At 39.6% G+C, this 28,000-nt stretch overlaps 1 protein-coding gene across 1 annotated transcript; it reads right to left on the bottom strand.

Annotated features, from left to right (window-relative positions):
* On the bottom strand, nucleotides 1-27,996 carry emp2.L (epithelial membrane protein 2 L homeolog). Its single transcript, NM_001086112.1, is given in 5 exon segments — nucleotides 1-1,266; nucleotides 4,517-4,663; nucleotides 6,310-6,409; nucleotides 8,314-8,429; nucleotides 27,929-27,996. Coding segments are annotated over 4 exon segments (498 nt in total). The 5' UTR covers nucleotides 8,392-8,429; nucleotides 27,929-27,996; the 3' UTR covers nucleotides 1-1,093.
* Between the last annotated feature and the right edge of the window lie 4 nt (nucleotides 27,997-28,000).

The raw sequence follows: 28,000 nt of genomic DNA, 5'->3' as shown, positions 1-28,000 counted from the left end.
TTGCAATATACATGTTTACTTTTAATTTTTCTAGAAACATACAGTACAATCTCCATTTTTGTGTGTTAACCCCACCCCCATCTATGCACAGAATTCCAAGGGAAACTAAGAGACAGCAGAAGCAAATATGTTTACTTACTAAAGCAGCTGTTTAATCTAATTGAATATAAGTAACAGAATTATAGGCATGACTTAAATGCTAATACTACATGCAAAAGAACCATCTATGAACAACTTACAAATTATGTACAGCTCGGAGTGGGTTGTGCTGGGAGTCAAAATTATCCTTCACCACAAATGCAAAGGAATGCAAGTTATGAATGTATTGCTTTCAGACAATGGGAAGGGGAAATTCCACTTTATATTATTGGACCTATTCTAAGCAACCTTTCACTTGGTCTTAAATATTTTATCTTGGTTTCTATTCTGCCTCTTCTATCTCTGGGTCACTGACCCCAGCAATCAACAAAACTCACTGGGGGTCATTTATTAACACTGAGCAAATTTGCCCATGGGCAGTAACCCATGGCAACCAATCAGATTGCCGCATTCATTGTTCTACTTGCAGCTGGCTTTAAAAAGCTAATCACTGATTGGTTGCTATAGGTAACTGCCCATGGGCTAATTTGCCCAGTATTGATAAATGAGCTCCACTGACTGTGAGGATTTTAATAATGTTCTTATTTTTTTACAGTCCAAAGAACTTTCAGCCCATATCTATACAGAATTTACTAGTGGGAAGGTTGGCTCTCATTGCACAGAAATTTTTTTTTTACGTAAAAACCCGCTAACTATATTTTGTTACGCCTAAATCTGAAATAAAAATATATTTCTACAAAATAAAAACAGTTCAAGTTATAAAACATGATACATGCATTGCAATAATTCTTCTTCCTTCCCATTCGCCCCGATGAAGGCAAATGTTCCAGGGTGCATGTACAATGTATCAGAGTCTTTAGCATGGATGCAAAGGAAACAGTACATTTTGTTTTAACAAACAATACTACAAAACCATAAGAAATGGTTATATACAAAACGATTATCTGAATTTGGTTTCTGTAGTGATAAGAAATGGACTAGCTGCCGCGGCAAATTATTTGCGCTTTCTCAGTATAAGGTACATGATGCTGTTCGTTAGCGTGAAGGCAAAGGCGATCCAGGCGATGACGAATGAGTAGCCAAATCTGCCGGCGTCGGGTTTAAGCTCTGGGTGGAACTGGTCGTGCATGGAAGTGTAAATAGAGACACCAATCATAACACAGAGGCCTGTGGGAATCAAAATCAAGGCAATAGATTACAAAATAGGCAATATTATCAGTTTAACGTGTGGGTTCTTCCGTGATGGATTTTATAGACACAAGTTGGTCAATAACAACATCTCATGTAGTGTGCAAAGTGCATAAAGAGGCAGCAATTAGTAGTTTAAAAATAAGGGGGGTGGGAAATGCGTGGGGCATTTGAAAAATAACCATAGGCACTGTGGACTGAACATTGACTCTGGGTCGAGGTGCATTTTCGAATGAAAAAAATTTGAATTTTGAGCTATTTTTGTGTACTGCGACTAGGGAATAGTCCAAATTCGATTCAAATTTGTAAAAAATGTGAATATCGAAACTTATCATGCACCGTCTCTTTAAAAATTCAACTTCAACCATTTGCCATTTAAAACCTGCCAAATTGTTGTTTTAGCCTATGGGAGACCTCCTAGAACCTATTTGGAGTCAATTGGTGGGCTTTGAAAAGTTTTTTTTGGGAAAAACTTCGAATCGAATTCGATCTAATGCGATATTCCTTCGATTCAAACTATTCGAATTCGGCCGGATACGGACCTGTTCGATCGAAAACTGACCTATTTGACCAAAAAATAACTTTGACTTAATTTCGGTTGGTCTTTTTGAATTCGAATTTTCGAAGTTCTTTCTATTTGATATTCGACCCTTGATAAATATGACCCTCTGTGTAAGGAGCAGCATATTCTTTCCACCACCCCCTCCTAACTTGTGCATCATTTACACATGCAAGGAGGTGCAGGCTGAATGGCCGGAATCTGTCAGCCTTAAAGGGCAACTATCTCAAAAATGAAATAAGAAACTTGCTAAATACAATCAATTGAAAATTCTGTACTGTCTCTGAAATAATCAAGTTTATGTTCACTATCCCTCTCTCTCAGCATCTGTTTTTCTTCATTCTGTCTTCATGCAGCAGTTGCGTGTCCGCTATTCATTGACTGTTAGATCCAATATACCGTTTGCTAGAAGATGTATTAGAGCTCACTCTATTAAAATCACCAGACATCATGTCTCTCTACATGCAGGATTTGTGCAAAAGGCAGTTATTTTGTTAGATTTGGTTTGTCCTGGAATCAGTTATTGGAGTGAGCTGTAATACATCTGCTAATAAAGGGATATATTGAATCTAACTGTCAATGATTATCTGACACCCAACTGCTGCATGAAGACAGAATGAAGAGAAACAGATGCTGAGAGAGGGATAATGAACATTAACTTGATTATTTCAGAAACGATGCAGAATATTTCATTGATTATATTTAGAAAGTTTGTTTCTTGCGTATGATGAAGCTTATATTAAATTTTCATTTTTGCGATAGTTCCCCACCTGTCAGCCCCAAATTGTCTCCCACACCAGAGTTATGGGCTAATAGCTGGTTGGGGGAAACAATTGTGTTTTATTTAAAAAACAACAACTAAGCTCCCCTGTAAGTGCTAGACCGTCCACACTGGAAGGAAGCTTGGGAGGCCATTTCTATGGAGTGCATACACATAATTCTTTTATGTGAGTGTAATGGTTTTACACTCATACAGACACTATACAGACTAAAGTTAAAGGAACACACATATATATATATATATATATCTATATATATATCTCTATATATATATATATATATCTATATATATCTATCTATATATATCTATCTATATATATATCTATCTATGTGGGGTAGTTTGTAACACTCCAATAAAAGACTTTTCTTTATCACCATACCCGTGAGTGCTCCTATCTGTACACATGTGTTTCCCCCTGAGAAGCACCCGGGATGTGATCAACTGAGGGTGAGTGCCGGAGAATCGTTTGACTATATCTATCTATCTATATATATATATATATATATATCTATATATATATATATCTATATATATCTATATATATATATCTATATATATATCTATATATATAGATATATATATATAAATAAAGAAGAAATGAGTAGCAACACCGAGTTCTTTAGTGAAAAAATCAGTGTATTAAAAATACATGTAAAGCTTTACATGTATTTTTAATACACTTTCATTTTTTCACTAAAGAACTCGGTGTTGCTGCTCATTTCTATTTTATTATCCATTTAATTTACCTTGCACCCGAGGTAAGCTTCAAAGGCGGGGTGCTGCCCATTCGGAATTTTTATATATATATATATATATATATATATATATATATATATATATTTTATGTACTGCTCCACTGTAATGGTAAAACTGATGTTTTTGCTTCAGAACCATAACTAAAATTTATACAAATAAACTGCTGTGTACCCATGGGGGCAGCCATTCAAGCACAGGTTACACAGTAGATAACAGATAAGTTCTGAAGAATCCATTTGTATACTACAGAGCTTATCTGTTATCTGTTGTGTATCCTGTACGTTTTCTCCTTTTTCAGCTTTGAATGGCTGCCCCATAGCTACACAGCAGCTTGTTTATATAAACTGTTGTAGTTTTCTAAAGCAAACACACCAGTTAGAGTCCTGGAGTGGGTCGGGTGCCGGCGGGTTACCTGCAAAAAAAGTGGGCACCCTTAGGAATGAGGGGAGGATTTTCAGGTGCGGGTATACCCGCAAGTCTGCAGGTCGCGAGTCTCATCTAAATGTCTTATCTTATGCAATGTTGTCTATATTTTACTCCTTTTAAAGTTTTACGAAACTTGCTTCTGTCCCGCCCACTTTTGATTAAATCACTTCCGGTTTGCAGCACCATCACTTCCTGCTTGATGGTTGTTGGCAGGTCGGGTTGCGGATAAGGCAGTTGCGGGTCTGGGTTGGGTAGTAAAGTGGCTAAATATGCGGGTTGCAGTTAGGGTCGCGGGTTGGGGTCAGATCCAGGTCTTAGAAATTGGTTCCGTGCAGGACTGTAACACCAGTTGTACCAGTGCAGGGCAATTGTATATTGTATTTCAATTACTTTAATACACTTTAATCTTTTGGTGTTACTGTTCCTTTAACGGATGTAAACCGAGAGTGATTATATCAGATGGGACTGCAGAAACCCCCGCTATTCAGAATAATGCAGTCTGGCTAACTACATGAGGCAGTTGTACAAATATCATATATGACAAATAAAACTCATCAGGCACTGTACATAAATCTATGTAGCTATAAATACAAGCAGCAGTAAATGTAGTGGGTACAATAGCAAATGCCTTATGCGTTTCATGCCTACTGGTATTTAATGATATGCTAATCTGCCTTCTGGGGTGTAAACATGCACTCATTACTCACATGACAGTATCTGAATGGTGGCAGTTAGCACAAATCTCTCTCCTTGCTTGAGGCGGAAGAGCTGAAGGATGAAACTGAAAAACCCAAAGCAGCACAAGATAGTAGCTAGGATCATTGTTGCCTGGATGGTCTGAATGGCTTGATATGCTGGAGGGGAAACATTAATAAAAATGTGATTAGAAATCTAGCAACACAGCAGTGCAGACTGTTCTACCATAACACTATAAGGCTGGCCATGATTCAGCTTCCTAGAATGTCAGACTCTGCATTCACTCACTACAGTAAGTATTTGTAATTAACCCCAATTTAATTGACAAACAAATAACAATGACAAAAGAATAAACCAAAACAACTGATTGAGCAGGAGAAACAAAATAGGCCCCTGCAGCTTTACAGTAGGGATGCACCGAATCCACTATTTTGGATATATATGCAAATTAGCCGAAGGATTCGGCCAAATCCTGCTGAAAAAGGCCGAATCCTTAACCGAATCCTGGATTCAGTGCATCCCTACTTTACAGTAAAGCAAGTGCTGACACATTCCAACACCAGATTTGCCATTCAATATGGACATGTGACAATATACAGATCTCTGTATTGCACCATTACATTAAGGGGCACATTTACTAAGCTCGAGTGAAGGATTAGAATGAAAAAAACTTTGAATTTCGAAGGTTTATTTTGGCTACTTCGGCCATCGAATTGGCTACTTCGACCTTCGAATCAAACGATTTGAAGTAAAAATCGTTCGACCATTCGATAGTCGAAGTACCGTCTCTTTAAAAAAAAGACTTCGACCCCCTACTTCACCACTTAAAACCTACCGAGCACCAATGTTAGCCTATGGGGACCTTCCCCATAAGCTTTCTAAGCAATTTCGGATCGAAGGAAAATCGTTCGATCAATGGATTAAAATCCTTCGAATTGTTCGAAGGATTTAATCGTTCAATCGAACGATTTTTCGTGCGATCGAAGTAAATGCGGTAAATTCTTCGACTTCAATATTTGAAGGATTTTATCTGTTTGTTTAATATATAATATATAATTGTCGAATATCGAGGGTTAATTAACCCTCGATATTTGACCCTTAGTAAATGTGCCCCTAAGTGTTTCTATGTTAGACGTAGTCAAACTGTGATAGTGCAGACAAAGATTACTACACGTGTGTTTATGTTGCTCCTCTACTCCACGCTCCTCTACTGACCTGCTCCTCAACTCTTCTCTCATTACCTCCTCACATGCTCGCATTCAAGACTTTGCAAGGGCTGCACCCCTCCTCTGGAATTCTCTCACTCACAGTCTGTCCGACTTTCCCCCAACCTTAAATGATCCCTTAAAACACACTTAAAGAAGCCTACCCGTACTCTGTTTAGCTACTAAATGCCATACCATATGCTACATCTCTCGCCTGCTTATGTCTGATCTTGCCTACTCCCACACCTTGGGGTAAATTTACTAGATTGTAAGCTCTTTTGCACCGTGCTTTCCTCACCTTTTGTATCGGTATTGCTCTTTATGTAACTGTATGTTCTATGTATGTCATTTCTTTGTATAAACACATTTATTTTACAGTGCTATGCAATATGTTGGCGCTCTAAAAACATGTTGCTAATAATTATAATACAAGCTTATTTATTTTTACTGAGAAAATTGAATTGTTTAAAATGTTGAATTATTTGATTAAAACGGAGGCTATGTGAGATGGTCCTTCCGTAATTCAGAGCCTTCTGGATAACAGGCTTCCAGATAAACAAAAGCTATGTTGTTGCAGAGACACATTTGCCGTTACTTACATGGGTTACTGCTTACAATGTCTTTACACACTGTGTTGGTGACGTTGGTGAAACAGGATCTCCAGATGTCAACAGAGAAGTTATCTCCTACCCACCAGGCCTGCAAATCAATCGCACCAAATGTTAATGGAGAAATACATCTTAACGGGAAACTGACATAAATAAAACACAAAACAATCAGAGAATGTTATATCTGAATGGGAAGTTAAAGTATTGAGTAGTGAGGTTTTTAGAGCCTAATACAGTGCTGCAGGGATTGCCAGTATTTGCGCATACTTTTTTCAGGGGTGCCAAAATATTGCATCAATGGTGGTGGTTCACCTTTAAATTAACTGTTAGTATGACATAGAGAGTGATATTCTGAGCAATTGGTTTTCATTTTCTATTATTTATAGTTTTTGAGTCCAGTTCGCAATTTCAGCAACCTGGTTGCTAGGGGCCAAATTACCTAAACAACCATGCATTGATTTGAATAAGATTGCAATATGGATAGGAGAGGCCTGAATAGGAAGAGGAGTAATAAAAAGTAGCAATAACAATACATTTGTAGCCTTACAGAGCATTTGTTTTTAGATGGGGTCAGTGACCCTCATTTTAAAGCTGGAAATAGTCAGAAGAAGGAGGCAAATAATTAAAAAACTATAAAAAAATAAATAATAAACACTAACTGAAAAGTTGTTTCAAATTGGCCATTCTTTAACATACTAAAAGTTCACTTGAAGGTGAACCACCCCTTTAAGAGGTGGCTCGACTTTAAGGGGCAGATGTATCAAAGGTCGAAGTAAAAATACGAAATAAAAAAATTCAAAGTTTGAGCTAATTTTTGTTTGAGCTAATCGTAAGATTTGAATGCGATATTACTTTTGATTCGTACGATTCAAATTCGATCGAAAAGGGACCTATTCGGCAAAAAAAAAAACAGTTGATTTTATTTCGGTTGGTCTTTTTGAATTAGAATTTCGACGTTTTTCAAATTAGACCCTTGATAAATCTGCCCCTAAATTAATTCAAATTAAAACATTTTTTTATCATGTACTGTCTCTTTAACAATTCGACTTCGACCATTCGCCATCTCAATCCTGCTGAATTGCTTTTTTTAGCCTATGGGGGACCTCCTAGAACCTGCTTGGAGTCAATTGGTGGACTTTGAAAAATCAAAATTTTTTTTGGGGGGGGGGGAAACTTGAATTTGATCAAAAATGGACCTATAAACCAAAAAAAAAAAAAAACTTCCATTTAATCTCGGTTGGTCTTTTTGAATTCGAATTTCAAAGTTTTTCAAATTCGACCCTTGATAAATCTGCCCCTTAATATTATAAAAAGGTCATTTCTGAGCATCTTTTCAATTTGTCTTCATTATTTATTTAGTGTTTACTTTCTTTCTTTAATTATTTGCCTTCTTGTTTGTCTCTCTCTGGCTTTTAAATGCCACTGACCCCATCTAAAACAATTGCTCTGTACGGCTACAAATGTATTGCTATTGCCACATCTTTTCTATTCAGGCCTCTCCTATTCACATTCCAGTCTCTTATTCAAATCAATGTATGGTTGCTAGGCTAATTTAGACCCTAGCAACCACATTGCTGAAATTGCAAACTGGAAGAGCTGCTTAATAAAAATCTAAATAACTTAACAACCACAAATAATAAAAAATGAAAATCAATTGCAAATTGTCTCAGAATATCCATCTCTACATCATACTAAAAGTTAACGCAACCCTTTTAATGTAAAGTGTGAAGTTTGTCTGTTTTTGTGTAGGAAGTATATACTGTATCTGTGGCCTGGAGCAGAATTGAATAGGACAGAATTATCTAATCCGTATTTTTGCTCTGCAAAGCATTATCATGACACCACATGAACGGTGCTCCCAGCTCAGCAGTCTCGTGGGTGCAGGCGCTCATTAAAAGAAAACACAAGATATGAGCATTAGAGACATGAAGAGAGAGAAGCAGAGCAGCAGATAAAAGGGACACACAACACAATTCCAGCTAATGGCTGACTTACATTGTCTATTGTGGAGATGAAGAGCAGCGCTATGGAAGTTATGTGAAAGATGACAATGAACGCCAGGACAACCAGCATCTTTGCACCTGTTTCTTCACTATCAGCTCAAGCTGTAACTGCAAAACAAAAGGAAAGCAAAACATTAGCTTTACCCACAACACAATCAATATGGGATACACTTCATATCTCACATTCTCTCGTACGGGGCTGATAGTAGTTGCCTGTACTACGTGTTCTCTATGGGCAGCTAGTCTATTATTGTAGCACAGACAACAGGAACAATTCCTCACCATTTACACCTACTAACTTATCAATGAGTACTGAAAGCATTAAAGGAACAGTAGCACCATAAAAGATGAAAGTGGTTTAGATGCATCTAGATACAATGTGTTTTTACTCTATTAGGATCAGGGCACACACTCAGATTCGGGGAGATTAGTTGCCCAGCAACAAATGTCTTCTTCGGGGCGATTAATCTTCCGGAAGTGCCTCCCGTTGGCTAGAATGTAAATGGCCAGCGGGTGGCACTCGGAGCACTTCGTTTTCCAAAGTTGCCTCACGAGGAAACTTCAGCGACTTTGGAAAATGAAGCGATCTGAGTTGGAGTCCTGCAGTAGGTCGGGTACCCTGCAGGTTGCAGGTAGAAGTTTCGGGTGCAGGTATAGATGAGGGTCGGCAGTTCTGCGGGTCGGGCCGTGAGTTTTCTCAATAGTGATTTTAACTCCTTTTTCTGATCACGCCTACTTCCAATGATGTCACTTCCTGTTTACATTGACAGCACTTCCTGATTCTTGATGGTCAGCGGATTCGGGTTGTGGATTAAGTACTTGTGGGTCGGGTATTGAGTCCAAATGGGTAAGAATGCAGGTTGCAGGTACGGGTTCCAAAAAATGGACCCGCGCAGGACTCTCCTCTGTGTGCCATCCTGCCAGCGATTTAGCCGGCGGGAGGCAGTTCAGGAAGATAAGTCGCCCTGAAGAAGAGGAGATTTGTCGCCAGGCGACTAATCTCCCTGAATCTGAGCGTGTGCCCTGACCCTTAGATTGTAAGCTGTTCTGGACAGCTTTACTGGGCATGCTGGGAAAGACATAGCAAGGACACAATGAGACATCCCTGTGCCTCCAGGTTCTGGCAGGGCAGCTGATACCTAACTAGGATATTATTATTCTATCACACAGGTCCTGCGACTCCAAAGTGACTTCTTATATGCAATAACCCATTGAGGGGACCTTTTTCAAATACATGAGTGACTTCACAGCGCATACTGAGTATCTATCTGTAATCTGTTTGACATTATTATAAGTGAATTCTGATGATTTAAACTTTGTGAAGTACCGTGTAATCTTGCAGCATTACATTCAGGTACACCTTTAGATTGTCAGCTTTTGTGACCAAGGCCCTCTGATGCTGTACTATTCTGTAATCCTTGTTTGTTAAATTATTGTAAGACCTTGGTTTGGTATAAAATAATGGAATGTTACAAGTATGGTGGGCCATGGGCAGAGTTTAGCCCACCACCTGCCCTAGTAAAGATTTGTTTTGATTTGAAATGATTTAATGATTGTAAGCTCTTTCTTTTAGATTGGCGCCTTCGGTCAGGGTCCCATACCTTTTATATTGCTTACTGGTTAATATGTATGTAATTCTCTGTGCCCTTTCTATAAACCCATGTATTGTACAGCACTGCAGAATATGCGGAAAATAAAAATAGTGATGTCACTACATATGCATTACCACATAACACCAATAGGTGGTAGCAGCGCTCTACTTTTGGATTTGGTGTGCAGCCGAACAACATCTTGCGACAGTTATAAAAAATTTTAGTTTCTTTGTGGACTTGCACCAATAATTCCGTACATTCCAAATAGATATAAATAAGTATTTCATAAAAATGACAAACTTTGTCTGTTTGGTTTACAAATGCCATAAGTAAAAAGCAAGGAAGAAAGGTTAACCCTATCCGTGCTGTGGGTTTGTTTTTTTGTTGGAGCAGGATTATGAGTTGCTTTTTTGATGTGATAACTGACCACATTGGTGCCTCCCTGTTGCAGCCCTGTCTTGCCTGTGCCACTCAGACTTTTATATCAGTTTCTGCAATTGGCCCCACCTTCTCCAGGTCTTTTGAGATTTATTTTTTTTAAAGGGAAAAACGCATTTGTTACAAAGTTTAAAAATCCATATTGTCCAGTAAAGCACTCATTTGAAAGCTACGCTATGTTCTCTGAACTAACCACTCCCTTTTATTATAAACAGGGCTCCCTATCTACCTTTAAACAAACAAACTTCCCCCTATCCAAGCAGCAGCCTTTAAACTGCTCATAATTAGGGGCTTCTCGTTGGACTGGTAATTAGTTTTATCATCCCCTTTGAAGTTCTTCTGGATCGGGAAGTACTAAAGTGAAAGTGGCTTCATATCCTTGTCTGGTGCCACAAATAACAGAAACCACAGATATTTCTTAATTGAAACAATAGGCAAAAAGTATATTCAGCATAAGCTCATGTTGAAATTGGGCAGACACTGTCCCTTTAAGCATGAGCACAGTTTAACTCCATCTGTCTGAATGTGATGTTATAAATACAAGCAAATTGCTGTTAAAAACGTGCAGCATGTTTTAATGATTTCAAGTCATTCTGACAAATTTGTGTGTAACTTGAAAATAGTTCCCCACAGGAATAAAAGAGGCGCTTGCAACGGCAATTTCACGCCAAAGACGCCACATGAAACTGGTGTTAATATGACCTTCTTTGCACAGCCAATTTGCTCCATTCATTTTGCTTACCCGTTTTATTTACTTGTGAATACCCCCCTGTCTCAAAAATGGCTGCAACTACATTAAAAGTAGCTCTAGTGAGTAAGCAAGTACCAGTAACACTGGGGAGCAATAGGAATTGGCTCTTGAGGCCTTACTGCTCATTCCCCAGTGCTGGAGTGTAAAGGGTGATAATTGTACCCCTTAGGGTTCTTACATACACAACTTGTAGCACAAAAACACAGGCATTAAAACAGGCTTCAGCTCCATGGGGCAGATTCACTAAGGGTCTGGCCACACGGGCAGATTCGGGGAGATTAGTCGGCGGATGGCAAATCTCCTCTTCTTCGTGGCGACTAATCTCCCCGATCTGCCTTCCGCCGGCTAAAATGTAAATCGCCTGGGGGCCGTTTTCCGAAGTCGAACATAATTGCCTCACTTTTGGGCAACTTAAGAAAACAAAGTGTTCCGTGTGCCTGCCCCAGGCAATTTACATTTTAGCCAGCGGAAGGTAGAGGAAGGTAGATTTGGGGAGATTAGTCGCCGCAAAGAAGAGGAGATTTGTTGCCTGGCGACTAATATCCCCGAATCCGCCCGTGTGGCCAGACCCTTAAGACGTTTTGAAACGGATCCGCACACAATTGTTTGCAGTCGGGGAGCTTACCTCTTTTATTTTGCTACCAACAGTATTAAAGGGGTGGTTAAACTAGTTGTTTTCAGATAGATCACCAGAAATATCGACTTTTTCCAATGACTTTCTATTTTCTATGTGTCACCGTTTATCTAATATTGAAGCATCAAGTGTCTTTTTTCACCTTCTGAAGCAGCTCTGAATTGATACATTTAGTTGTTAAATTTCTTATCTTTGTCCCTGCTGAGCAGAATCTCTGGGTTTCATCACAGGCAGCTGTAAGAATTGATACAATAGTTGCTAATACTGTAGAGATGCTGCTGAGAAATGTATCAACTAAATGTTACAAAATTGCAATAGTTCAGAATCTGCACCTGAATTACTGAGCTGCCAGACTCAAGCACCAGACAGGGACATTCAACCTTAAACTTAGATTTTGGAAAAACAGTAAAAATAATGGAAAGTAACTGAAAAAAGTCTTTCAGGGGAACAATCTAAAAACAATTGAGTCAAAAAAAGTGTTTGGAAGGTGAACAGCCTTTAACGTTTTTTTGGGGGGGGGAATCACAATAATTAGTAGATTCGCTAAATGGCGAAGTGGCTAACGCTAGCAGCATTTTTCCATAAATCACATCCGCAGGGACATTGGCAATTTACTAACAGGTGTAGGCGACAATTCGCTAGTGAACGAGACCGTCGCTAGTGTTCCCTTGCACTTTATCGGCAGGAGACTTTTCGCTCTAACGAACTAGTGCAACTCCACAAATTCACTAAGATGCAAATTTTACTGAGCGTTGTTAACTCTTTTGCCAGAGTTGACTTTTCCACCTCAGACCAGGTACTGATAAAATGGAGCTACATCTTCCTCAATCTTATGTAAGTGACATCATATCCTGTATGCCGGAAATGCATTAAAGTTGTAAAAACACTGGCGACTTGTCCTTTTTTTAAGCATGATTACCATAAAAGTCCTAATTATCGAATTATTCCCACCAGACATTTGAGGGCCATAGAACATTTTTTTAGGGTGAGCTCATGTGTAGGGAATTAGAGGATCTTGTCTTTATTCAGGATCCTTGGACATTTGTAATAAAAAGTGGCCACTTCCAAGCATTTGCACAAACATCTCTAATAAAGACGTCTATACGACTTTAATGTACCCACCCTATTCAAATTGACCTAAGCATAATAAGACTAACAAAGTTTCGCTAAGCAGTAGCGATTGCTTGCGTCATTTCGATTTGAAACTCTCGCACTGCCGAAGTAACGCTAGAGAAAAGTCGCCAGTGTTCAATGCCCAGGACACAACTTCGCACTTTAGTGAATTAGCGAAGTGGCAATGTGGCGCGAAGTGTGGCGAATAGTTCGCTGGCGAAAATTCACCCTTTAGTGAATCTGCCCCCTTGTGCCATCTTACTACTGCCCAACCAGAAGGCAGCCCTGCATATAGACCGAGGCACAGCAGCACGGTAATGCAGTAAAGCAAAGATTTCTTTTGTAGCACTTTCTGCCTGGCCCCATTTTTGGTATATAAACCCTAGTGTGTAACATTAGAAATACTAGAAGTTCTTTCATTACTATTTATTAAAAGACTGCATTTTGGCACCCTATCTTGTTTCCTAAAACTGACTGTAATGTGCGGCTTTTTTTAAGAAGGTTTCCATTCATAAAGGGCATGAGGTATCTAGCAGAGACAAGTCTGCTCGCCCGGGCGGTTTTACAAGGAGTTACCACTGCTAAGTAAATAAATGTCAGAAATCGTTGTTATGTAGATAAGAAAAATATTATGTCAAGCGCAAGCTTATGTGGTTTATACCCTAATCGTTTAAGAAATATCTATTATCTAGATATAATTTCCTGTTTTAAACCAAAATGGAAGAGTTTGTCTCCAGGCATGGAAGCAAGCCAATGATGTTTCCTGCAGACATGGGCACATATGCTTCAATATGCTAACGTCTTACAACTCCCGGAAGGCAAAGCTCTGATCAACAGGTATAAGAAGAGCCATGGGCAGGACTATTACTGTAGCGGGGAGATTAAAAGCGGCGTTTGAAGTTGAAGATGAAAAGTTGTTTTACTGCTTTGGATAGTTCTAAACTGTACTTACCCTGCAGCTGTGACATTAAGACCGGCTGGCTTTCCAGTTGGGCGAGGGAAAGGATACAATCAGGTGAATCAGCTTTTACATTTTAGCTACGGGCAACTTGCCGGGCCAATCCCTTTCCTTATCAGGGACATAAAGCAGGTGGCACATGCATAGCAACACACGGCTGTCCCACAAGATTCATGCTACATTTATCATCAATATATTGAATATATATTTATATATATGTTCAGTCAGTGTCCCAATGGAACCTCATACAGTAGAACCGCCACTTTACATTTTTCAGGGAACCAGGAAAATGTAAAATCAGGGAAATGTGTTAAAGTACTGAAAGGATATAAGCACAGGAGTCCATTTTACTTTGAGATACAATATTAAGGACAGAGACACGCTCAGATTTGGGGAGATTAGTCGCCTGGTGACAAATCTCCTCTTCTTCGGGGCGACTAATCTCCCGAACTGCCTTCTCGCTGGCTAGAGTGTAAATCGACGGTGGGGTGGAGCTCGGATCGATTCATTTTCCGAAGTTCGTAAAACTAAGAGCTCTTGAGTGCCAGCCCACCGGCGATTTAAATTCTAGCTGACGGGAAGGCTGTTCGGGGAGATTAGTCGCCCCGAAGAAGAGGAGATTTGTAGCCGGGCGACTAATCTCCCTGATTCTGAGCGTGTGTTTCTGCCCTTATTGTGTTAATAACAAGGGTTAAACATTGCAGTGTTAATGTTACACTATGGGGGGGCATATGCAAGGACTATCTGTCAGTCACGTACACAACCTAAAGCAATAAGTGATTGGTGCAGGACTGTATAGGGGGCAGACTAATTGGAATTGATAATTTACAGGCAGATCCATGGCAAAATATACATTTGGTAAGTATTTTAAACCTCTTTATTTCACTAATAATAACATTCATAGAGTAAAAAAAAGCAGTTTTTGAGTACATCAGGGCAAACTTTTGATGTCAAACCCAGGAAAACATTATTTAAAATCAAGGAAACGCAACCATTGAAATGCATTATAAATTGGTGGGACCACAAATAAAAAAATGTAAAATGCGGGGAAAACTTAAAACCAGGGTATTTAAAATCGACGTTTCACTCTATCTCCAACCCCCAGAAACCTCTATTGCTATGCCTCTGCTTATAGATATTGAGTTGCACCCAGTCCTACATGTGCGTGCTTCACGTGGGACGCAGTATAGGTCAAACACATAGAACCCTAACCCACCCCTCCAAAAAATGAAGGGAAGGGCACGAGTGTAATTTTATTACAGTTCAAGTCTGCTATGAGTAAAGCCTGGGGATATCTGTGCGATCCAGTTCTTCTACCTCGGCAGGGAGGGTAAGGCTTGTCTGCGGGAGAATTAAGCTGTCATATCATGGAGCCTTCACACTGTGCACTTATTAGCAGCCTGTTTTATCTATTAGTACTATAGCAACAGCAATCAAAATGCAATCGAGGTAAAAACAATAAAACTAGGCTGTTACCACTTGAAGGCTAATTCAGTGTGGCCATGCTGTTCCAAGCAGTGTCGGACTGGGCCAGCGGGATACCCAAAAAAAAACAGGAGGGCCCCGGTCCTCATGAGACCTCGCCAGCCCAGCTATGCTCCCCCGAACAGGTTCCCCCTTGCTGCTGCACGCCTCGCAGGCACGTGGTGCAACTGTTTTTGCACAGGAGCGTGCCACACCAACTTTCTCGCAGGCGCACACTGCACTAGCTTTTATAAAGGCACCTGGGAGGGGCCCCCAGTGACTGCCTGGAGGGGCCTTCATATGGCAGTCCTTGTGGGCCTCCATTACTCCAGTCCGACCCTGGTTCCAAGTGGCTGTCCAGATGTTTTTGGACATATTCAAAAACTGTTATTGCAAAGATAATGTATCAAGTGTGAAATCTGTAGACGAATTACGGCACTCACTGCATCCGCCCCTGCGGCATTTACATTGACGCAATCATGTTGGCGGGAAAGCCCAAAGCAATGTCTTCCATCTTTCCCTTTAGCTTGTTAGGGTTCAGTCATCGACTAAAGTCATCAGACAAAAGATTCCAAAAAACTGCCCATGTATAATCAGAACTGGAGTTTCCCAACGCTGAATCTTAAGCTGGCCATAGACGCAACGATCCGATCGTGAGAATCGAGGATTCGTACGATTTTCGGACCGTGTGTGGAGAGTCCCGACATTTTTCGTCTGGCGGAGATCGGTCATTTGGTCGATCGGACAGGTTAGAAAATTTCTGTCGGCTGCCGATAATATCTCTGCGTGTATTGCCGATCATACGATTTTCAGTGGGAGACTGTCACTAGCTTTGGTTGGACATAGATATCGTACGATTGCTGTCAGGGGCAGAACATCGGCTCATCTGTTCTTTTGTACTTTATTTGATCGGAATGGTAATACTTTGATCTGAATGGTTAGTGGAGGGTCGGGAGATGGGAAAGTCCGATTGTATGTTGATTCGTATGATTGGATCTTTGCGTCTATGGCCAGCTTTAGGCACATAGACCACTGGAGCCTAATGGCTCTGACAATGTCATACCCGCTCATGGGTAGAAATAGGTGCCAGATACGATCAGTTGTTTTTTACATTAGCAGCCCTCTCTCCAGCAAAAAGATACCGTACAACATATTGATTACAATTGAAAAAACAAGGTATTTGTTTGCGGCGTGGTATCTGAACGACCAAAGAACAGGTTTTGTGAAGGCAGACAATCCCTTTAATATACTCCTATTCCTGTCTGGCAAGTATACAACATATCATTAAAAGGAACCACCCCATATTTTATAAGGATAAGAATGTACACCACATATCAGCCACACTGCACTGACAGGCATTTGTTTTCACAAGATGAAATTAGACAATATGGGGCAGATTTATTAAGGGTCGAATTGAAAATTCTAAATTTACAACATTTTTTTTACGGTCAAAACTGTCAAATTCGACTAGGGAAATATCCAAACTTGATTCGAGTTTTTTTTAAAAATTCGAATTCGATTTTCGACATTCAATTTCGACTATTCGCCACTTAAAACCTGTCGAATTACTGCATAAATCAATGGGAGAGGTTCAGTGACCAATTTGTAGTTGTTTGCGGCCTTCCTGACATTTGAGTTTGGTCGAATTCGATTCGAGTTTTCGAGTCAGTAAAATTCAAAAATTCTATTTTTTTAATAAATAATCGAATATTCGAATTTATAGTAAAATCGAATTCATGTGCGTTTAAAAAATATAACAGGCAATTTCAGTTATTTCTAATTGAAATTTCCAATGTAGTTTTGTCACCCGTAGTCGTGCATTTGTATTGCTGGCAACAAATCTCCGAGTCAGCCACTTCTCAAAGGGAAAAGAGTTGTATCTTTCCCCATCTTCTCATCACACAGCCAAACCTGCAGCAAAGCAGGTGGTTAGGAACTATTTGATCAAGCATGTGGATGAATAACTCATATGGGTGTTAGTTGTGTAGCCCCTTATGTATGCTTGAGTTATACCTTGGTACAAAACTGGCTCTCGCACACCCTTGCCTCCTTGACTCAAAGACAGTCTGGTGCATAATGGTAGAGGTCTTTTTTCTATACCTTGAGTTGTACCCACCATATGAGTTTTTGTGACCTTTAACTAAGATTCTAGTCTACAAATAAAGGAATTCTCCAAATACATGTCTCGTACATATGTCTGTCTACTGTAAATGCCATCCTTATTATGGATAAGACATTCATGAAAGAGCTTTTTGTATGGATACTTGTATTTGTGCCATTGACATTTAAAACTCCCATTTCAAAAAAAACGAAAAGAAGCTGTTTGAGTCACAGTAGGGACTGTGTTCAAAGCTGAGCGATTGTGTTCTTTAACAGTTAAAATCCCCAATTCTGTCCATTCCATTTTCTTCTTGGTCAGTATCAAACTCTAGGGCTCCACCAATAACCAACTCACCATTGTTCAAAGTCACAACGTACAGAGTGAGTGCAACCATTGGTAGTATCTTCCTAGACGTATACACATATTATTATACATAGTTCAGTTGTAAAAATGTGCACTAAATTTCTGAAGACAAACCTCCCCATGACTCTAACTGATCTGGAGGGGAACAGTTTTAATTTGCCTGCCTGAACCCCCGTCTTTCTTTGCCCTAAGCCAACAGAAATTTAGAAAACAAGAAAGATAAGCATAGCTAATAATATACTGAGCCACAAAAATGCACACTATTCTGTTTCTGTTGTCTTCACTGTATCTAGGGCGGAGAAGCATCACCTTGAGATTTAGGAGGAGACCCTCTTGTTGTTTGTACACAATAATGCATAGATAAGCCTGGGCTGAAGCTCAAGCACTGGAATATAAACACAGCCTGGGTAGCCAACAATAATAAAAGGGCTTTCTATATGATGTATTGTAAAGACTGTGTGTTTGCTTCAGAAGCTCTGATAAGTTGTATAAACAAAAGCTTCTTTGTTGTGGGGGAAGCTTCTGGCAAGAGTCAAATAGAGCTGGAGGGCCCACTTTGCCTAGCAGATAACAGAGATGCTATTTAGCAAGAAGCGATAAACAAATGTAATTTGTCTCTCTGTATCTGGATGCACAGAGCATTATAAGTATAACAATATTTACATACACATTTATGAATAATTCCCCCAAATTGAAGAAAAATGTTGTTAAAGGAACAGTTCAGTGTGAAAATAAAAACTGTGTAAATAGATAGGCTGTGCAAAATAAAAAATGTTTCTAATATAGTTAGTTAGGCAAAAATGTAATGTATAAAGGCTGGAGTGACTGGATGTCTAATAAAACAGCCAGAATCCAACTTCCTGCTTTTCAGCTCTATAACTCTGAGTTAGTCAGCGACTTGAAGGGGGGCCACATGGTACATTTCTGTTCAGTGAGTTTGCAATTGATCCTCAGCATTCAGCTTAGATTCAAAAGCAATTGATATGACCCATGTGGCCCCCCCTTAAGTCTCCGATTGGTTACTGTCTGGTAACCAGGGTAACCAGTCAGTGTAAACCAAGAGAGCTGAAAAGCAGGAAGTAGTGATCTGACTGACATAATATATATCAAATCACTCCAGCCTTTATACATTACATTTTTGGCTAACTAACTATATTAGAAACATTTTTTATTTCGCACAGCCTATCTATTTACCCAGTTTTTATTTTTACACTGAACAATTCCTTTAACTGCCTGGGTGCTGGTCAAAGAAAATAAATAAATAAAGAGTACCGGACTCGCTGGGACTTAATACAAAGAAAAAAGTTTTATTACAAAAAATCCAACGTTTAGAGCGCAAAGAGAGCACTGTTTGTGCACGAAACATTGGATTTTTTGTAATAAAACTTTTTTCTTTGCATTAAGTCGCAGCGAGTGCGGTTATATATATATATCTAGAGTGTCGGTATACGGTGCCTGGGTGCAGAACTGGAAAGTAGTATATACAAAGGCACAATGGAAGCTCGCACTCACAGGTCACTCACAAGTGAAAAAAATAAGTTTTATTTCAGCAACAATACGACCTGCAAGTCTGAAGTGTGATCCATTGTATTAATGTTATTTACCAAACTACATGAATTTACAGCTAAATGACTATAGGGTGTCAGGGACCACTGTGTATCCAGCATTGTGCAGTGGAACTATAATTCCTTAGGATGGATGTGGCTGTCCAAGGGTTTTTAAGACAATGAATTCTGTCCGGGAACTTCACAGACATCTTATACCATCATTTTATCACAATTCAGCTTCTAAACATCTGAAATATGAGATATTTTTTCCACTACAAGCACAACAGCACTTACACAGAGAAATAAAACATTACTATATACAACAGGACTGTTGATAAGAAATAACAGAAATGAAGGAATGCCATTTTCCATTAGGTACTGTAAGCAAACAATGCTTAATTATTTCTAATATGTTCCTTTATTGCTGTATTAATCAAACAGAAGCTTGTACTTGATGGTATGTAAAGGTGGCCATACACGGACCGATAAAAGCTGCCGACAGACCGAGTCGGCAGCTTATTGGCCCGTGTATGGGGCCCCCCGACGGGCTTCCCTGATCGAGATCTGGCCGAAAGTCGGCCAGATCTCGATCGGATGGGACTAAAAATCCCGTCTGATCGCAGCCGCATCTGTTCGTTGATCCGACCGCCCATTCCCATTCGTTAGGATCCGATCAGCCCGATATTGACTTCGCCAAACGAACGGATCTCTCCGTGTATGGCCACCTTAAGTTGTATAAATCAATATAGTTGATAAAACAATCCTATTGTTTTTTTTAACATTTAAATGCATGTTATGGAAAGAATCCACCAGTTTTCAAGCTAGTAGATCTTATACAGGTATGGGACCTGTTATCCAGAACTCTCAGGACCCGAGGGTTATTCCGGATAAACGATCTTTCTGTAATTTGGATAACCATACTTTAACTTAAAAATAATTTTGATTTTAAATAAACCCAATAGGCTGGTTTTGCCTCCAATAAGGATTGATTATATCTTAGTTGGGATCAAGTACAAGGTACTTTTTTTATTATTACAGAGAAAAATGTAAATACATTTTAAACATTTGCATTATTTGATTATAATGGAGTCTATGGGAGACGTATAGTATAGTATATATAGGAAATAATGCAAAACATAAGCAGAATATAAATCATTGAAGACTTCCATACTTATATGAGAGGTTTGTATAGGTCATGGAACTCTAAGGTGGCCTCCCTAAATCTCATGGTTTATTTTCCATTTTAGTTCCACTGAAAATGAACTTCTGGTATGTTGGAGACAGGAAATCCAATTATCTTAATAGGATTGCATACTCTTCATTTATTTTGTATTTATTTTAGTTCTTTATCTTTCTGTTCTTCCCTGGGAACAGATGTTTGTATGAAAGGTAGAATAAGTTTAGTATATATATATATATATATATATATATATATATATATATATATATATATATATATATATATATATATATATATATATATATATATATATATATATATATAATATAGTGAGCTGGACAGAGCAGCCAGGGCTAAATGGGAGCAGACAGAGTGACAATGATGTAGAAAGGCCAGTTAAACAGACACACTAATAAACTCTGCTTTGGGCATTGATAGAAATCTTTTTGATGAAAGGAAAGGTCTTGCTCCCTTGTGCCAGGCCTACAGTGCTGCTGATAGCTTATCTCTGGAGTAATGAAGGCTGTTTGCTTTATCCATCAGTCATTCTATGGTATTCTTTCTACACTATTTTGTATGATCTTATAAAGAAACATCTTCAGGAATCCCAGTCTTCTGTATCTTTGGGCGATCACGTGCACCATAAGCTCTGCATTTCCCATTATCTTTAACGGGAAACAGTTTTAGAGAGTTGGCATAGTGTCAATTTGTTTTTCCCTTTTGAGAAATATCGCAGACAAAATACAGCACATGCTGTAGCCCTTACACTTATATGTTTAGCATCGCAGGCCTCATCACAACTAAAGCTTGCTAATTCCGCTCTCTGGGCCAGCAATTAACAGCAGTAGCAGTTTCCCACAAGCCATGGCTTCTCTGAGAAAGTTCTGTAACTGTGAGCTAAAGGAGTCGGACAAAAAAAAGCTGTGATTGTGTTTTCTTTGTGCCTCTGTTCCCCATACAAAAACATCTGAGAAACAGATTAGATCCATGTGTTTAGCAGACATCCTTTCCTTTATACGCAGTTCAGCTGCACCGCTCTGAGTCAAGAGAAACAAAATAAATCCTGTGGACCTTGGCTGAGTGGATTCCAACCATGAACTTATTCTCTCCTAATATTCTCTACTTTTATATTGTCAACATGATTTAGCCGAGGTTTACCAGTGCACACACACAAGGCTGAATAGGATGGAAGCACAAAAACAGTTTTTTTCTACAATTAAAAGACAAATATTATTCTAACGAGTTTTACATAATTGAAAAATGTTTCAGTGCTTCTGATGTCATTTGTAAATGTAATTGTTATTAAAAGCAGCGTCGGCCTGTCTGTTCTGTCTGCACTGGCATTCATGACTCCTAATACCATGTAGCAAAAGCCATATACAGTACAGGGGGGTTATTTATCAAAGATCTATGTTAGAGTTTTTTATACCTCGAATGAACTCGCAACTTAAATGGTATGTTAATAAATAATGGAAAGTGTTGGTACCCATTTAACTATATGAGCAAGTTTGGGATGCAAAATGCTGCCTTCACATTCATAACTTCATTGCGAGGTCCCTCCTTCCATTCCTTAGTGCAAAGTGCTGCCTTCCCATTCATAACTTCATTGCAAGGTCCCTCCTTCCCATTCATAACTTAATGCAAAGTTCTGCCCTTCCATTCATAACTTCAATGCGAGGTCCCTCCTTCCCATTCCTTAGTGCAAAATGCTGCCTTTCCATTCATAACTTCATTGCGAGGTCCCTCCTTCCCATTCCTTAGTGCAAAATGCTGCCTTCCCATTCATAACTTCATCGCGAGGTTCCTCCTTCCCAGTCATAACATCATTGCGAGGTTCCTCCTTCCATTCCTTAGTGCAAAGTGCTGCCTTCCCATTCATAACTTCATTGCAAGGTCCCTCCTTCCCATTCATAACTTAATGCAAAGTTCTGCCCTTCCATTCATAACTTCATTGCGAGGTCCCTCCTTCCCATTCCTTAGTGCAAAGTGCTGCCTTCCCATTCATAACTTCATTGCGAGGTCCCTCCTTCCATTCCTTAGTGCAAAGTGCTGCCTTCCCATTCATAACTTAATTGCGAGGTCCTGCCTGCCCATTGATAATGCCACAAGTGAAATCCCCACCATGGGTTCTATGTCAGTGTAAACCATGCCAAGAAGACATGACACTTGTAATTAAAATTGTGTTTCCCTTTGTGTAAAATAGATACAATAAAGAAAATCATGACCAATACTATCTCCACCAAATGTTATTGTTTGTTTTAAACCATCTGGATAAAATGGTACTTTTCCCTATAGATACAATCTCATTATAAGCAAGACAGTAGCAATTTTACAGAACAGGTATGGGATCCCTCAAGGTATGGAGATCCAAATTGCAGAAAGATCCCTTATCTAGAATACCCCAGGACCCAATCATTCCAGATACAAGATTCTATACCTGAATAGTGTAATAAAAGTGTAATACAGGCCCTTATACAATACAGAAAGGGTTATAAATATGGGTGTGTCTTAACCACGCAAGTTTGCTGTGCTGTTTTCTTAACCCTTGTGTCGGTGGGAATGTCACAAAACACAAGGATCATTCATAGATTCCCACAAATATATGAAAACGTACATTCTTGGAACACAGGCGAACCAGAACTTATTGCGAGTACACAGAAATGCATAAAGATAGATATGTCTGATTGGATCTACAGAGCCTCACAGATCAATGCAATGATTTATTACAGCATTGCAAGATTGACTAATCTGTTTACTTGTTTTATTGCAAACCTCTTTTTGCAACATTTTCTATTCATCTTATTACCCAGAATGCATATGAGATCTGGGATTTTCCGGATCATTGAAAAATTGCTGAAATCATTTAAAAAAATGAATTATTTTCTTAACATGGACTCTTTTGCAGATGCCCTTACAATAACTTGGAGCTTTGTGGATAATGGATCCCATACCTGTCAGTGAGAGTCAGTGATCTTAGCAACTAGATGGCATAGAAAAAAAAAACTTGGAGAAGTGCAGAATTAAAATTTAGACCCTAAATCACCAGGAATAATACAGTTTGTTATATTGGTGTATAGGTATGAAACCTGTTATCCAGAATGCTCGGGGCCCAGGGTTTTGCAAATAACAGGTCTTTCTGTAATTTGGATCTTCATACCTTAAGTCTACTAGAAAATCATGTAAACATTAAACAAACCCAATAGGCTGGCTCTGCTGCCAATAAGGATTTATTATATCTTAGTTTGGATCCACTACGAGGTACTGTTTTATTATTAGAGAAAAACAAAATTATTTTTAAAAATTTGCCTTTCTGTAATCTGGAACTTTCTTGATAACGGGTTCCCGGATGACAGGTCCCATACCTGTATTTGTATTTTTTTTTTTAACAATCTTTGTGATACCCAGTACCCAACCAGAAAATATCTGTAGCAATAAGTCAAATCAACTGGACTTGCAGTATTTTTTCTTGAAGACCTTTCACCAGTCATCCAACTGGCTTTCTCATTCGAGAGAATGATGGATGACTGGTGACTGGTGAAAGATCTTCTAGAAAAGACACAGCAAGTCCAGTTGATTTGACTTATTTCTACAGATATACCATGACCTAAATAAATGAGAATCTTCACAAACAACCAGAAAATAATAAGGTATTGCCATGGGCAAGGCTCACAAGAAATAAGTTATGACTTGGATTCCTTTAACCAGATGTTAAAACCCAGGAAACAAAAAAATGGTTCTAATATAGATAAAAACAAAAATAAAATGCTTCTGCAATCCACTGGATGCCATAGAGTCGATAATGAGATCCACAGGGAGGAGACTTCATGCACAATTCCATACCAGGACCATATACACTGTGCTCCTGTTTCTCCGCATACAAGTGAAAGAAATGTCACGCCAAACACACTGCAATGCCATGTGCTACACCTCCAATCTGTCATTCATGTTGTTTTCTTTGGATCATAATCATGCTTACAGTTGGGTCCACCCATATTAAATAGAGTCACTAGGGCAGGGTTAGGTAACATGTGGCACTCCAGCTATTATGGAATTAAAGCTTGAAGCATCCGTCCATGCTAATTTGACTTTGGAACACTTTCCAAACGTACTGACGCCAGACTACTTAAACACAAAATACAATATACTTCTCTTAGATGAAGGGATGCCCTGCTTTTGGTTCAGTTGAATGCAAAAACCTCCAGAAAGAGTTGAATATAGAACTGAATACGAACCCCAATTTGTATATTCGAATATATATAAAAACTGCATTCGCTGCGTTACCTTGATTTTTTTTTGGAACTATAGTCACATGATCTAAAGGGTTCAGATGTGGTTCAGTTGAACACGCAAGAATCCTGGATTTGGTGCAGGCCTAATTAGCTACAGGAACAATGAGCTACAGGATAGAAAAGCTTTGCTTCATCAATGGCTTTCTAAGCCCATCTTCTAATTGAAATACTTACAAGCATTTTGGCATTTTTGAGGAATCCACTAATACCTGTAATGTGAAGCTGAGAGCGACTGCTATTCACATGGCTTATTACTTCAAATATTTCTTAACTTGTCTGAACAAGACAGCTAAGTGCAACCAAGGCAGTGCAAAGCCAGAATAGCTGCAACTGCTCATCATCAATAAATCCAGGTAGAATGGCTTTTCATTCACCAGTAAAAGATTAATGGCAGCGTGTATGCACAATACATTTTATCACTACTGTACCAGGTGGTGTTTTAGGGTCAGATTCGGGGAGATTAGTCACTCGCGGACAAATCTCTTCATCTGGGCGACTAATCTCCCCAAACTGCCAGCTAGAATGTAAATCGCCAGCGGAATAACACTCGGATCGCTTTGTTTTCCGAAGTTGCCCCGAAGAAGAGGAGATTTGTCGCATGGCGACTAATCTCCCCGAATGTGACCGTGTGTCTCTGCCCTTTAGCTGTCACTTTTATGTATCAGAAATCGGAATTCCCTGAGAGCTGATAGACGAGTATGGGCATAGTGATAAATTATCTCTGTAATTTGTCAGAGCTATATAAGATAATAAATAGTATTTACTAAAATCTTGCATCTGTAATAACTTCCATTTTATGACAAGAGCATATTTCCATTAAAAATAAACTAAATCTAGAGGAATGCTCACAACTAGTGATGAGCAAATAGACTCCAATGGGCAAAAATAATTGTTGTGTGTCAAAAACATTTTGTAGCCCATAGATTTCAATGCATTTTGGTGAATTTTCTCATTTTCATAAATTTTCGGCAAAGCGAAACAGGTCAGATTCGCCATCACAACACATTCAGGTTTTAAACTTGAAACACATCTACATGTAATACAAAGCTATCATAAGAGGGAGTCCCTCCCACTTTATTTTTCAACCCAGTTCCAATCTGTTGTCTCCCAACAGCCTTTACTTTTCTTTTGAAATACTGTCAGGTAAATACTCTGTGCTGGCCAGGGCCGGGTGGGGCCAGGGTTGTATTTTTAAGTCGGCACCCATAGGCCTGTGACTAGGGGGGCAGCTTTAAGTGGTCAGCTCACAGGTGTCTATATATGTAAAACAATATAACACTTACAGAAAAAAGTCCCCTTGTATGCCAGCAAACACTTGGCTAAACTGAAACTGTACTGCACATGCACTAATCTTGGAAGGGGTGGCAAGCTGTCAAAATTCTGGAACCTACGGTGGCACCCGACTGAAATACAGCCCTGGGTGGGGCAGCTAAACCAACTTAACATAAAGTAGAATACGGTAGTCCAAATAGGCAAAACCTGAGTATTACCAATTTTACCCTACTGTAACTAAACCTGCTACCTCACATCTACATTGCATGCTTCTCCCCACTCTTCTGCTATTACAGGTACTGATGTGCTATTATCCCCAGTGCTACTACAGGGACTGATGTGCTATTACCTCCAGTGCTACTACAGGTACTGATGTGCTATTATCCCCAGTGCTACTACAGGTATTGATGTGCTATTATCCCCAGTGCTACTACAGGAACTGATGTTCTATTACCCCCAGTGCTACTACAGGTACTGATGTGCTATTGCCCTCAGTGCTACTACAGGTACTGATGTGCTATTACCCCCAGTGCTACTACAGGTACTGATGTTCTATTACCCCCAGTGCTACTACAGGTACTGATGTGCTATTACCCCCAGTGCTACTACAGGTACTGATGTGCTTCTGGCATCTTGTAGTCGTGACACAGTGCAGGTGAAAAGTAGCACCATGCATCACTGCCCTAACATGTATTTATAAAGCAGAATTATATATTCTGAATGATATACAATAGAAGAAAGTACATGGAAAATACAAAAGTACAACTGATAAGCCACCCAAGAAGCAAAGTGAGTCCTACTCAATAAAGCGTCCGATCCATAATGCTACTGGAGCTCCTGTTGCTCTATCTCTGCAGTGAGCTGGTGACTTTGTGGAGCGTTACATTGATACCTGCTACTTTACACTGCAGGGCCCCTATGACAGTTGCTTGGAACCCTAAATGTCAGCTCCAAGTCTGCAGCAATTATTATTGTTGTCCTCTGAATGAAAAGACAAACTGGAAGACTGCAACAGTTTATAGTTTCTCTACTTTACCCCTGTTTGCACATGATCTGTTAGATAAACAATACATGACTAATTTAAACATTTGCACTTTGGCAGCACTGTTTTCTGAAAACAATGGGCGTTGCACATAATTACAAGACCACCAGCTGCAACAATCGCCTCCAGACTTGTGAGAAGTGACAAGATGTGAGCGGCTAAGGTGCAGTTAATGAGAATTCAGCTATCCCTGTCACACGGGCAACACCTCACAAACTGACTAGAGTGCTAGCCCGGGGCTGACTGGGTTAATAAGAGGAGTGATTAAGACTGCGGCCCCCCGGGTAGAGGCGCAGAGTTCAACATCCTCAGGCAAATTCCGCGCAAGGAAGACACCACTCCCTTAGTTGGGGGGGGGGGGGTTAGAAGGTAGGTTAGCGTGTAGGTTTTATCAACAATATGGAAATAATGCAATGAATAATCTCAGAAACGGACGCTAAATAACATAAAGAAACCGAAAATGCCCAAATAATTCGGGATTTCATCGTAAATACCCAAGATCTACCTACATCCACTAGAAACCACATCGCACCTAAATACCTCACTGTCGCACACCCTCCCCACGACGATTAAGGCGTATAAAAGCGGAGGGACATCTGTGCCAAACGTTAAAAAAAGTGCCAGTCAGGGCAGTGTATGAGTTGTGCCAGGGAGCTGCATGCGCGCAATAAAACTTTACCATTGCCAAAAGTTATTGGGCACTCCTGCATCCCACAACATCGTGTAGGGACTAAATTGATTTCCATAGCAACTCCACTACCTAGAATCTCCCCATAAGCAGGGGCTGTGCGGGTGGCGCACCCTGGGCATCTTTCATCCCCACAACTAGGCAGACTTAAGGCGATGAGGGAAGAGGTACTTACATTATTTTGAAGACAGAGTCTGGTCCAGGCGGAGGGACAGAGAAGCAGAGTAGTAGAAGGAGGTGTATGAGT

This window comes from Xenopus laevis, chromosome 9_10L (genome assembly GCF_017654675.1).
Source record: "Xenopus laevis strain J_2021 chromosome 9_10L, Xenopus_laevis_v10.1, whole genome shotgun sequence".
Classification (NCBI taxonomy): domain Eukaryota; kingdom Metazoa; phylum Chordata; class Amphibia; order Anura; family Pipidae; genus Xenopus; species Xenopus laevis.
The sequence above is the reverse complement of the archived record's forward strand: the minus strand, read 5'-3'. Positions and strand labels throughout refer to the sequence as shown.